Raw genomic sequence first — 14870 nt, forward strand, 5'->3', positions numbered from 1 at the left:
AATCGTACGCTTTAAATTTTCTCAGTGTATGTTACCCATTTTATAAACAAGAAAGGTACGGGCGCGATTAAAACCAAAATATAATATATAAAATTAAGTACTATTTGAAGATACTAGAAAGGTATAAATGTCGATGAAGATCGTTTATCGATCATTTTAATTACTACTTCATGGAATATACCTAGTGTTCTTTATCAAAAATAGCATTCGTTTCGACTTTCGAGTGCTGGAACAAATTGTTTACATCCATTATCGCATATTAAACACCGCATTACAAATTTAATTTTCGACAATCAAACCGATATAAAAAGTCTTTGTTTTTTTATTATTAGAATAGTCGAAATGTTTTCAGAAATTAAAATATTTTGCGATTTTTAAACTTGGCTCTTAGATGGAAACCGTGACTTATTCAAACTTGGCATTTGATATGCATGTGGTAACATTATACCAAAGCTAAATAAGGAAGATATTAAAAACTATGAGAAAATATTTGTAATATGCGTTTATGGTATGAAACGAAACATGTCACTGTCATTAAAATTGCCAGTTAGAGCGCTTGAACATACCCTGACCGTTATTATTGATTTTAATTGTTATGTATAACAATTGTTTATACAACCTAATGTACTAACTTTAAGTACTGTCATGCTTCTTACCAAGGTAAAACTTGCAAATAAAATATAAAATTAAAATATGGAAATATTGTTTGGACATCGATAAAATTTTCCATTATACTCTATTGGCCATTATTTTAAATATTTATTACAACTATTATGGTTTTTTGAACGAATAATAAATATTAATTAATATTCTAACAAGTCTAATTGTTTATTTAAAATTGGAGTTTTTACATTACATTGTATTTTTTAAGCAGAAAATGTTTTATATTAAATCTGTATATTTTGGGTTAGTAATAAACAGCTCCTTAACATGGATAAATGACATTATAGTGTTATTGTAGAGAAATATTTATTTGTTTCATTTTTAGAACGATTTCTTTTTAATCTTTAGTCTTTATAGAGTTGTGTCTTTGTGGTGAAAGCTTATCCTAAAGTGAAAGGATTCCTTTTTAAATAGTCTTGCTAATACCTAAAGCACGAGAACTGTTACAAATATTTGATTATTTATTACTAATATAAATAACTAGTCATTAAATGGACGTTTTTTATCTGTGAGTATTCATCCTGGTTTTATTTTTTCTATGTATATGGAAATCCTTTGCATGGTTTTAATATTATTGACACAGTTTTATATTTTTAGTGATTGTATCATCAAGATATTCTGAATGTTAGTAAATACCATAGGTGTACATTAGCATATTATTTCAAGTTAATTTGAATACAAATAATACATTTTGATTATATGTCGGTTTTACTTAAATAAATAATCATTTTGTACAGTTATCTGTACTAGTTAAATATATTAAATATTTAATATATAAAATAGAGTAGCAGCACATAAAAGTCCAACTGTACCTATATATATAGTAAGTAAAAAAAAACGGTGCTTAGCGGCTCCACTTTCCGCTTAGATATTCATAGTTTTTTTAAAACGTTAATTCCATAGCATGTTTTTCATTACTCTGAACACGAATGATAACAATATTTATAATTTAAAAGGAATATATTTTTGTAGGTACACTAGAAACAAATTAACATAAAAAATTAAAAAAATACGAAATGATTTAAACACCCTACGTATAATAACCTATTTAAAAAATATTAAATTTTAATATGTTTAATATGGCTACGTTTTGTTAAAGACTGCAGTGTGCGCTGTCTGCAGTAATATATTTTATTAAGATATTAGAGTTAATAAAAATAAATAAGCTCAGTTAACCCTGTGTTTTCATAATTGTTCCGTTTTTGCTCAGTAGCAATATATCACATTTTTTTATGAACATCAGTATTTTGAATAACACACTGGTGGTAGAGCTTTGTGCAAGCTCGTCTAGGTAGGTGCCACCCAATCAGCAGATATTCTACCGCAAAACAGCAGTACTTGGTATTGTTGTGTTCCGGTTTGAAGGGTGAGTGAGCCAGTGTAATTACATGCATAACATCTTAGTTCCCAAGGTTGGTGGCACATTGGTGATGTAAGCGATGGTTAACATTTCTTACAATGCCAATTTCTATGGGTGTTGGTGATCACTTACCATCAGGTGGCCCATGTGCTCTTCCACCTTCCTATAAAAAAACACCAGCAAGAGAACATTCGTCTTATTTGTGCAATATATTTTTCATAATATTATTTTACTAATTAATGCGCGCAAATCGCAATCGCGATGCGTCTGTCGCCCAATAGTCTAGTTTTTATATATACTTCAAAATGTAAGTAAGCCGAGAAAACTGATTTTTAGGTATTGTGTAGGCAATGCTTAGAGAAGTTTAACCTGAAAGTAGAAGATTTCCTATGAGCTTTGCTGGGATAACTTGGTTTTTTGTCATACATGATGGTTGTGATATTATGTATGTGGTAGTAATATTTTTTATATATTTTTTTACGCCCAATTTAGGTTAAAAGGTGCTATAAGGTAGACCTCAGCAAACTTTGACATGTGTTGATCTTTCGACCACATACGCAGTTGTTGTGCGAAGTAATCGAGTAAACGAGGTAATCGTTGCAATATGCAACGTGACAACAGACCAAATGTCTGGCCGCCGAATATCTTGCTATGGAGCTATATAGCTGATAGAGCTCCCCGCATAAACGGCTAAACGACTATCCGATTCATTTCTAGTGTAAGCACTGTCAACTCCAGACTCCAGGCTGCTATTGAGAATTACTCCATAGAAAACCCAATAACTTTTTGGGAGCGCTGCGGTTTGCACCCAGGACCTCGGGATCTGTAGCCTTATAAACTAGCCCCTAGTTCAACGAGGCAATTAATAATAAAAACCACAATTTATTATTATCAAAAGTTGTTTTTCATTGTACTTCATTAGATATCAAAGGTCATAATTATTATAAAATGGATTAAAATTATATTAGGAAATGGGTATTTATATACGACTATAGTTGTAATTTTTTTATAACTGCATTGAAGCGATAAATAAGTGATATTTGAAGCATGTAGTCTTATAGGCGAAACGCTAAGAACCAGATAGTAATGAGTAGAAGTGGTATCTTAAATCTCGAAGAATGCACGTTACATGAAGGTTTATATCGTATTGTGGACAATGGTGGATAATTATAGGTCCGTGTGTGGGCGGCTATCGATACCAGCGTCCAGCTCTCCCTATCGCAATATCTAATCTCACTAAGAAGACATAAAGTATATATTTTTTAAATTACAAAATCAATAATGTATCTTTTTTATTATAGATTAAAAAGGAAATTTAAATACTAAATCTAAAATTTCGGTAATTTTTGAGTTTTTATTCAACACGTAAAGAAAAAAAAAAAGAGGAATACAATGCAATTATTATAAAATAAATAAGGCTAGCGAATAATCGTTAAAGTAAATCAAGGCTTATTGCATTCTATTATGTATGTAGTGCTCCGTTGTTTATTCATATTGCCTCACACCAGTCGTAATTGTATTGCATGGAAATAATAATAATATAGATAATCTTCTTTCGTAAGAAAATCGCTACCTTACCTTATTAACTTTTAAATTGAACGAACAATACCTAACATCTAAAGTTACATATCACACAATTTGTTTATACATTAGACGCCGTAATGTTATATATTATGGCGCTGTTTTATGAGCACCATTTCGAGGAACTAGTACTGTCTCTATTATTTTGCCACCCATTTGCGAAACATTCATGACATTATGTAAAATAAATTCTTTTTTGAAATATTGCAATAAATATCAATACACCTTACTCATGTACCTGCTATATGCTAAAACGGATATAATTTACATTTTTGTTTTAATATAATAGGTAGGCGAACGAGCATATTGGCCACCTGATGGTAAGTGGTCAACAACGCCTATATACACTGCCATTGTAAGAAATGTTTACATCGCCAATGCGCCACCAATCATCATCATCATCATCAGCCACCCTTGTACCTGTAATTACACTGGCTCACTAACCCTTCAAACCGGAACACAACAATACCAAGTACTGCTATTTCTCGGTAAAATGTCTTCAGAGGGGTTGGTACCTACCCAGACGTGCTCGCACAAAGCCCTACCACCAGAGCAAAGCCCTACCACCAGTGCGAAGCTCTACCACCAGTACAAAGTAGATAAATGAATTCTCGAAGTATAATAGATATCTTTATAATTTTTCATCGCAAGCTTTTTTTACAATTAAAAGTACAAGTGGACATGTAAAAAGAGAAATACAAACAGAGCTGTGTCGAGGAAAGGTTGTTTTATTTAAACAAATATTAAGCCAGTTTTTATGGACGCTTCTATCTTGGTTTGTCCTTGGCTAACGCGTGTAACTGGCTTGCATTTAACTTACGGATTGACTTACAATAGAGCCAAGACGGCAGTTTGTATGCCTATGAAATTATAACAAATAAAAAAATGTTTTCTACCCGAGCAGTACACAATATAAGCGTTTAAGACGAGGCTCTTCGTAAGATTAAGGCGGCCAACCAAAGCGCAACTCCAAATATTGAATCCTAATAATAATTGACAATCCTTTATAGCTTTGCTGACAGCAAAATATATATGTATAGTACTTATACTTACTATAAAATCGAACTGAGATAAACATTTTAAAAATATATAAATCTATTTGGAATATCAAAATTCATCTGATTCAAGACTTAACTATTGCTTTATATTTAAAAAGACGAATTCTGTAACCGTTAAAGAATTGGATTTAAAGCAAAACTATTGTTATACTTTAATCTTAAAATATCAGTTAACTCTAATAATTATGAAGAACATACGTTTGATCATTAGGTAAAATAAAGATTTTTTTTTATTATATAGGTTGTACCTTCTTTAAAAAAACATATCAATAAACGAAAAATATTTTTATTATCTTCAAAACAAATGATATAATATCAATGATTTTAAATCAATTTTAAATGTTTATTTCGTTTCAACGCGTTTTTTTTCTTTATATATTCCTATCTATATCTAAATAGTTTATGTACTTACACAGGGGTCTCGATACATTTTAACACATGCTAGTTCTTAACCTGGTTCACAGATGTAAACCTTGACGTTATCTTAACATTTTGTATGATTACATATTTTTGTAAATATGTAAATCCATTAAATAGAATACTATATTTTTTACCTTTCCAATTTAATTAATAATTAAAATTTTGTTAATATTTGCTTTTGTATTAAAATTAAAATAAGTATTATATAATAACCTATAAAACTTTGATTATCGGCAATAGCGTAACAATAATCTCGTTTACTAAACTTTTATCATAAAAGTACACAAAGCTTACCTTATCAGCAACCAGAATAAAAGTAAACTTTTTATAATTAACAACACGAACAGTTCAATATCACTGTCTACAGTCACAATTAATCACTATCGATTTATGAAATGAGTTTATTATTCTACTGCCGATAACAGCAGCTTCTGATATTTTAAGTCAAACCGGCGTGACTCGCTCTCAACGAAGCACCGCGTGCATTTCAATGGATGAAAGTGTAAACTGTGGTTTTTGTATAGTGCTCTCTCATTTCTGCGCGAACGCAAGACAAGGACTGCAGAGTCCGTTAGAATAGACTTGAATTTAGTAGCAACTTCGCCCACTATTCGTACATCTAAAAATTCTCGTGTATTGAAGGCTCTAGCAATTTTCGTTAGTGTAAGGGATTCATAAAAAATGGTTAAATAAAACAAAATAATTGATTTGTTTATTTTTATTATCTTCCCAAAGGTGGCAAGTACCAGAGTAGTGAGCACAACCTAACGTAAACGAAAATGGTAACTATTTTCAGGGATAACCACTTCTAATTGATTTAGTAAGGTTGTATTATTTTAAAATTCCATTTCATAAATTTAACGTCTAGCCTAAATAGTCTACATAACATTTAGAACAAAACAATTAGTGCCAAAATACGCGTAGTATTACATTCGAAGTGACTTCTGTTTACAGAAATATAGTTATTACAAAAAATGCACTTACGTTAGTGTTATTTGCATGTGTACAGTGGAAAATAATATTATTTTAATTGTATCTGTCTCTTTTGGCACTAAATAATAAAAATGTGAAATCCCTTAAGTACTGCTACTACTCCGGCTTACAAGATACTTTTGTCTAATGAATAACAGATTTTTGGAAATAAAAGAAATAATATATTGAGATGAACAATAACAAACATGCCTGTAACCAAGGCTATCATCGGCGATCGGTTACAAGCCGACTTGTTCAATGTTTATCTTGAGACGAGAGCAAAGCAAGGTTTAGTCTTTAGAAATATCTCTACATATATTTTTATATTTTTTGAATGAAAAAATATTTTTAAACGTGTGGTGATTAGCGACGTGTCTCAAAAATGTAGAATAGAAAAACTTACTGCTCTCATCTCGATATTAGAAAGTAATTATTGAAGTGAAATTTTACAAATCGAATTATAAATACATATTGACCAAAAAGCTCATTCACCACTAAGTGTTATATCGTGGTTTTTAGTGTGAAATAACTTAGGGGACTAAAACTAAGATCGCCTCTATTCTTCTCTCTATTGTTCAATTTCCTAACCGTAAACAGTGCACTATCTTCCTAATGTTTTTTATAAATACAAATATCGGAAAATGCTCAGGGTTCCGTATAAGAAGTTATTTAATATAGACGTAGTATATTTTCTGTATTTATAAAAATCATCAGTGATTTTAGTACATATATAATATTTTCCGTTCATACTTAATCTGAAATTGTTACAAGCGAACCTAGAGGCGACATCAATATACAATCAATAAAACTATTGTTGTCTATCGTATTAAGAGCTGGTTCGTATTAGAGCTTAACGCTGACTCTTGCTGTAGGCATTTATATCGGGTCAAATTTTGTTGATAGTTGACTCGTCACTACGCAGTTAAATCGTATACATCGTGGTAGGACTTCCGTTTAATGTGTCCGAGTCGATAATTTTTCGTATTTCACTAATATGAATAGTGCCATTAAAATGTACACGCCAGTATACTTCCCAACGTAAACCAGCTCTTATTGGAAATTACATTTGATTGCAACAGTTTTATTGATGCATATTACTTTGGACTTACAACAACCTGGTTTTTATGTCCCCATCTAAGGTCGTCGCAGCCCGTCAGTTGTTAAAAACAACACTAGCGTTGTCACAATACAACTAATATCCAGATGTTAAGGATTAACACACAGATCAAGTGCACAGGCACATTACATTAGATTAAGAACTAATCGAACATAATATTATATGCGAACTTGACTATAATTATTACAATTTTTTTTTTTTGGATTTTCTGAAGGTTTTTTTTTTTTCAAGTATTCTTTAGCAAATATCGATAATGGAATAAGTACAATATAATATGACCTATGACGGAACAAAATAAAAACATAGATGGATTTATAATATTAAATGATATAAAATGAAATTAAAGTGAGTTAATTAGTTTGATGAGATTAAAAATATAAACTTACTCATTTCTATTCTGATAAGTCATACAGAGTAGTTTTGCCATGTCTGAAATATGTCGAGAATATGTTGTTACTCGAAAATTAAGAACATTTATTTTATATATATGCGACACGACAAATCAAAAACAATAAATATATTATATAAAACAGAAACGACTTAAAAGTTAAGTTCACATTTAAATATATACATTTGTCATACCAATGCATTTTCTGCAATGACATTTAATATTTTTTTTGTTTATTTTTTGATTTTCAGTTATTACAAACAGAAGTCACACTACAGAAATAATACAAATATATATACATATGAATAATATATACATAAACACGACAAAAAGTAGCAGTTATGAAATAAATGAAAATGTAATAATTAAAGAAATACTTTAAATGAAATAAATAAATGATATGTGAGAGTCCTCTACAGAGACACAATGTTACCAGTGAATTATAAAAACACATTGTAGATAAAATTGCACTCTATAAAAGGCGATAAACCCAAGGGGGAAACCGCCAGGACTCCAATAAAAATTACAAAATATAACATATACACTTCTTATGCTTTACATAAACTATATAATAACAGTTACGCCTATATGAACTGTTGCAATCCATATTTGGAGCTGTAAATTATATTACAATTTAATGTTACCACTGTTCAATATTTTTTAAATTTATTTTGCAAGACTGTTTATATGAAATGACATTTTGCTAATAATGCGAACAGTTCACAGTTATATCAATTAGTTGATAAAAATTTATAAATGATAAAAAATATTGAACAGGGACACTGTAAATATAACTATCGAAGATCATCTTACAAACCGTCCCATCTCTTCATATAACGCACTCAGGGGCCACGATAATTGCCCAAAAGTTAAACATTGTCCAACTTGATAAAAAAACTTGACACTTTACTACTAGAGGCAGATGTGAGTTCAATCCTTACCCAACCCTCCAACTGTCACTTATCTGCCATCCTACCATTAATTATGCGGCTACTCAATAAAATCGCCGCGTATAAAACTTAAGACATACTGGACAAACCATTAAAACAAAACGTCCACTGCCTCTTAATAACGAATACTAATATATATAGCACCCAGACATTTGCCAAAGCAATATCAGCATTAGACACTTCCAATAAATAAAAGCAGCATTTGCAGCTTATTTTAGGTATACTTTATATAATGCTATTCTTCGTCAATTTTATGTTTAATCCGAGTGCCCAACACTGACCGTCCAGATGCTCTTTCTCCATGCCTCATTTTTTTATATCAAATAAATTTCCTATCATAAACATTTTTAATGAAATTTTGATTGTCAGAAAATGAAACGAAAAATACTAACAAAAAATAATATACCTGATAACTAGTTTTACATTAACAAATTGTATAAACAACTTGGGACGATATTATTGTAAGAATTATATTAGAATCGTCCTAATACTCAAAATGAAATGCTATCGCTTTAAAGTATATATTAAAATTTTAACAAAACAATTATATAAATATATTTAAAAAAAAAACATAATATAATAATAGAGGCCAACAGATAATAAGTTCGGTAAAACTATGATAAACAATAAAAAACATTTTCAAGGAAATCTCGTTATTTCATAAAATGACAAAAATGTATAAGCAGCAGCATTTCATTGAGTATCACTACATCAATATAAAATCGCTACAAGAAAACAAAGTAACATGATCAATCAATTATATCGTCTTCCTCAACTCCTAGAAATAATACGATATGTTAGCAGTTTAAGCCTTTTTGATTCTCGACCGTAACATTCGGTAAAGTTAATTATCTATTATTATTGCTATTTTTATCATAATGCGACTTGAAAATGGAAACATCAAACATAAATATTCAAGTCCTTTTAATGCCGTTTTAAGTTTGAAATAGTGCGATTTTATATTGAATCCCCACTCCTGTTACCAGAGACATGATTAACAGGAAGAGACATTATAATTACTTTAATTTTTCGTATATGAACAAGTTCGATAGGCGATATATACAACGAACGTAATATAATCGTTCAATAATAGAAATAATCGATAAAGGCCACCTTGACACAATATTCACATATCGAAGTTGTGATTTCATAATTTACAGTTTCTAAGGCCAATAATACGTTTCCTGTAAAGATCGCAGTATATTAGTTAATTATTTTGAATTTAATATATATACTACATGATATTCCTGTAAATACTGTGCTAAGATGACTTCTTCTCACATAACATGCCACAAACACATGAAAACTAAATAGTTAGCTAAACGTTAAATTTGCACCCGAAGTAAAAGTGATACCAACATATTCGAAACGATACTGACAACGATTCGCTACCGAGTTATTCTATTCGTCGGTCGTAGTGCCTGAAGCATTTCCAGAGGAAAATTGTCATTTTAAGTCGATTTATTTTTAACATTACGAACAAGGCACTACAGGTAAACGAAATATTCGTCTACATTCAAGAGAAACGATGGTCAGTCAAACACTTACACGAGTCGGGTAATATTCTTTACATCGGGCAAATCTCGCGTCACCCTCGAAAAGGAAAAAATCGAGTTGACGGTGGTCTCGCACATAAACTAATTTACACACTACAAGCTACGCGCTTCAAGGGGAACTATACCTAAAGCAACGACCGACAAACGAATAACCGGGCGGCACGTAGGTCCTCGGGCTCGGGGTCGGGCGGTCAGCGCGTGAGCGGGCGGTCGAGCGCCGTGGCGCAGCAGTGCAGGAAGCGCGCGTGCGGGTGCGAGCACGGCGCCGCCGCGCAGCGCAGCGCCGCGCTGTGGCGCCGCTTGCGGTCCGCGCCCACGCCCGCCTCGTCGCCCGCGTCGCCCGCCTCGCTCGCATACAGCCGGTGCGCCGCGCTGATGTCCTCCAGCAGCTCCTCCCACTCGCGAGACAGCTCGTCGGGAGGCGGCGCGGCGGCTCGCTCTCCGGGCCCACCGCCCGGCCCGCCCGATGCGCCGCCACATTCACACGCGTTCGACTCGCTCCAGATGCTGCGGATCGCACTCGGCCGCATCTTCTTAGCGGAGCCACCGCACTCGTCGCATTCCCAGGCGGCGTCGGCGCGGCGCTCGGTTTGAACGCCGGCGTCGATCTGGCGCACCGGGAAGCGCAGCCGGAAGGCCGGGTCGTCGAGATCCGGGCAACGCTGAGCGGCGGTCAGGTTGAGACGGCCGTAGTCGATGCTGCGCGCAACGCGGTACTCGAGATACCGCTCGAGCGATTCGCCGAGGTAAACACCGCCAGACTCGCTGCGTTGGAACTCGACGGGGTCGAGATCGCCGCGGATGTCAAAGGTGTCGCCGTCGGCGTAGCGAGTCGGTTCCGCATCGACCTCGCGACGGATGGGGCGAAAGTGCGTACGCCCAGAGGTGAGAAGATCTTCGCGCTCGACGGGCGTGCGGGTGACAAGTGGCGCGCGGGGCGGCGGCGCAGCTGGCGGCTCGTCTCGGCGGCGCCGTGGCGGCACTTCGACGAAGCCGCTGCGATCACGGCTGTGGTTAATGGCGGTGAAGGAGCGCATCGTCTTAGCGACGGTAGAGAGCGCATCGTAAAGCTCGTCGCCGTCGTAAAGCGAGAAAGACTCAATCTCACGTGGGCAGGGCGGCTCCGCGTCATCGATGTTGAGCGGGCGGAAGCGGTCGTGGAGACCCTCGGCGATGAGGGTGGGCGAGTCGGCACGGTCGGCGCGGTCGCCACTCGGGACGTCGGCGACGTCATTAGACCAGATGCTCTCGGTAAGCGAGATCATGCTGCACTTCTCGGCGGACGGATCGGCGAAGAGATGATCAGATGGTGACGACAGCAAATCTTGAAAGTCGATCGGCAGGTCCTGGTACTCGTCATCTGGAGTATTCTGGTCTTTCGACCAGAGCGCCTCGATGCTCCTATCGAACTTAGCTTCGAATTTCGCGTATAGCTCCTCCTCCATCGGAGACCTCACCCGCGGATTTAAATCATCTGTGATGACCCACTCGGCATCGAAGTCGAGGCTGTCATCCCAGTTGGGCACCATGTTTTCTTTAAATCTGAACTTTACTTGGTTTATATCTTTAATATCGTCAGTCACCGTGTTCTCGCAAGTACCATAACCTTCATCCAATGCTATCGCTCTAATGAACTCTTTAACTGGATCTTGAGTTTCCATATCCCAAACGCCTTCGTGTGTCATCCACTCTGGGAGATTTTCTTTGCTCTCAAATGATCTAGTGTAACTGTTATAACGTCTTCTATTATTCTTTTTTTGACCGTGGTACGAGCTTCGACGTTCTTTACCGGGACAATTTTTTTTATTTTTGGAATTCCAATCTTTAGACATTGAGAGTTCACTTTGCATCTTGACCTTCGTATCGGGCGTATGTTTACGACACCAGGCCGGTGGCGGCAAATAATACTGCAATGGCGACTCTTGTCCTTTCTTCAGAGCCGGGAATGCAGCGTAATATCGACGCACAGCCTCTGTTTGTTCCAAAGAACACGTGGGCATGCCTATTAACGACGCGCTTTCTTGATCTTTAATATCTTGAAGTCTTGTGCACAGCTGATCAACAATGTTGTCCAGATTAGACTCCTGAAATTTTAAAATTTATATGTATAGTTACATTCATTAATATTTCAACCAATAAAAAACTTAATAATTTTTACGAATAAAAAAAAGTGAAAATGCAAGAAATATTATAAACAATTTTATGTTAATGATTCATAGAGCTACATATACATTTTAAAAGATATGCTTATATGAATAAGATACTACTTTGAGTATTATAACTGATACGCAAGAAAAAATCATAGGCATGGGACAATGGACAAAAAGAGGAAATATGCAAACCAAGGGAACAAAAAAAACTTCAAGTGCACTTCACAGACAACACATGTTAATAAATATAATTCCATTAAAATACAAAGGACATGTTAATAATTTCAATGTTGCCTGTGAATTTAACTCTCCGTGCATATCTATATTGCAATACTTGACCGACCTTTTTATAAGAATTCTTAAAAGTGTTAAATGTCTTCATTTTAACATTTCCCCGGTTACGGTCCCTTTCCTGAACAATTGGGCACTGCATATCCTCTTCACGGCAGAGAAAATAATAGATTAGTGGTCTAAGACTGATCACTTATCAAAGTATAACAAATTCTGTTATTGACATTAATTTACCCTAATGATTGTTTTGAAAATTCTTTACAATATCACATTTAATGTACAGTACCTGGTAATTATCTATCGTTAGTTTAATTACTTAACAAGTTGCTAATGATGTTGTTACTGATAACTCGTATTTGGGCCATCATTTTTCTTACTATAATTTAATATACTTATTTTTAATGTCTACTGCAAATATTTTCTCACTAAACCTTTGTACTTATTTTAAATATACTTCAGTTGCATTTGTCATGACTATGTTTTTCAAATTTATTGTTTTTTTGTGTTTATTTAGTTTATGAAAAAGACCAATTCTCTCTGACTTGGAAGAAAACATGTATGATTTAAGTCATTTAAACCATCCATCCTAATGTATTTGTATACAAACATACCATGTAATAGATGAATAATGTTAATATGGTGATTTATATGCTATGTACATGTACTATGTTAGATTACAATAATATTATAGCTTACCTGTGTATTGTGTGCAAGTATCAGATGGAGTGCGGAATCAGGTGCAGTTCTCTGGATGTAGCAGGCCAGCAGGCGTAGGCCTGGCTCCCTCTCTTATGCTTACGCATCCTGCCCGATATAATCTTTGCTGCTATCAAACACAATCATAATGCTCAAAAATCGAATGTCCATTTTTCAATTGCCAGGGGCCGTGTGCTTATATCGATCCTTAGAATGCGAGCGTACTAAAACATCCTTATTTCTTTGGCCTAATCTTTGCTAGTGGTTCGTAGTTTGCTCTCGAGTCGGTCTTCGCGTTTAGTAAATTTTGTTCATTGTCACTAGCTATTAACGAATGACGCACTTAGTGCACCCCTTACTTCTGTAAAAAAAAGTTTATATTTACTATGAGGTCACGTGTTGTTTTGTTGAAATTTCATTATATGACTTGCAAGGACACAAAGAATCTCATGGAAACCCATACCCGCCCCGCCGCGCTAAATGGGTCGATGGCGCCAAACAAACGTCACAGAGGCAAGGGCCGAATTACTTATACACGCCATTATTGAATACGATTTCACATGTAATATGTTTGTCTGACATCAACAAAGAGCTACCGCGCAACATCTAAATCGTTAATTATGTTGACACAGACGTTAGGTACTTACCGAGTTAGAAGTAAGAAGATACAATTTCACAAGAGCACGACAGTATTACATGATAAACTTTCACTATGGTTGCGCGATGCACTTCCGCATGGGTTCAATAAAAGCTTACAAAAATGAATACACTTACCCTTAGTAGTTTATATGGTGAAATTATCATGATAGTTTCTATACACATACACCCCACATGAAAAAAAACATGGCAGCCACGATGAGTGAGAGTCAAAAATTACAATATGCGCAACGCCGTCAAAAGATTGAAATGACGTCTCTGTATCGACCAATGACACTGCTTCGATTTTTTAATTTATTAAACATGGCCGACTAAAAGCCTGTGATTTCATGATTGTATTGATTGTCGCTCATGATTCGTGGAAATTTGTGCCTAGTAAACTATTGGGCAACAATTTTGAAAGTTAACCAATAGTAATAATGATTTTTGACGTCATCATGACTTTCGCGCCATATTTAGACCGCCATCATTTGAAATAAAAATGAGTTTAAGGATGATAAAATAAAAACAAGTACCTATGCACTAAATGATTAAATGCATTGTTAAATACAATTAATTTAAAGTATTTTTTTTAATTTGCAGAAGGCTATCTTAAAACAAATAACCAGTATCATTCATACACAACGAAATATTATAAATAAAATGACAGTACATGATTGGAATACATTTTTTTATAATATATAATTGTCTTTATACTGCTTTAAAAAAAAAAATATTATGAAAGTAAAATTATTCAAACTTTATTTATTCCCTGCTCTTGGATAAAAAAAACTATTTTAATTTTTAAAAATATTCATATATCGCGATCTAAGTTCCGTAACTAACCGAACCGTAAGTATCCGAACTAAAATCACCAGGCCGGACCAGTGACAATGTAGATTTTTTTAAGAACAGGCGCGTGGAGCTCTTTTCTAAGGCTAGAAATGCTAATAGATACGTGCGATACTTTATTTTAACGGTAGTATGCTAAAAAACTTGCAAAAATAACAAAGTGGAAAGTTTATATTGTTT

The 14870-nt window shown here is 34.6% G+C and overlaps 2 protein-coding genes across 4 annotated transcripts in view; both read right to left on the reverse strand.

Annotated features, from left to right (window-relative positions):
* Positions 1-5568, reverse strand: part of LOC126772357 (leucine zipper putative tumor suppressor 2 homolog) — a 96104-nt gene extending 90536 nt beyond the window's left edge. Inside the window, exon 1 of the mRNA XM_050492694.1 lies at positions 5377-5568. The gene's annotated coding sequence lies outside the window, so the exon portion shown is untranslated. The remainder of the gene's footprint in view (positions 1-5376) is intronic.
* Positions 5569-5785: 217 nt separating this feature from the next.
* On the reverse strand, positions 5786-14152 carry LOC126772331 (uncharacterized). 3 transcript variants are annotated; one of them, XM_050492655.1, is made up of 4 exons: positions 13977-14152; positions 13203-13563; positions 12559-12653; positions 5786-12149 (listed from the first exon to the last, which is right to left on the reverse strand). In XM_050492655.1, the coding sequence occupies exons 3-4, from the start codon at positions 12646-12648 to the stop codon at positions 10257-10259; spliced, it is 1983 nt and encodes a 660-aa protein (XP_050348612.1). In that variant the 5' UTR covers positions 12649-12653; positions 13203-13563; positions 13977-14152; the 3' UTR covers positions 5786-10256. The 3 variants fall into 3 exon arrangements, with proteins under 3 accessions (XP_050348612.1, XP_050348614.1, XP_050348615.1); XM_050492657.1 differs by having other exon boundaries at positions 13203-13560; positions 13977-14115; XM_050492658.1 differs by lacking the exon at positions 12559-12653.
* Between the last annotated feature and the right edge of the window lie 718 nt (positions 14153-14870).

The sequence above is a fragment of the Nymphalis io genome, chromosome 12 (assembly GCF_905147045.1).
Source record: "Nymphalis io chromosome 12, ilAglIoxx1.1, whole genome shotgun sequence".
NCBI lineage: Eukaryota > Metazoa > Arthropoda > Insecta > Lepidoptera > Nymphalidae > Nymphalis > Nymphalis io.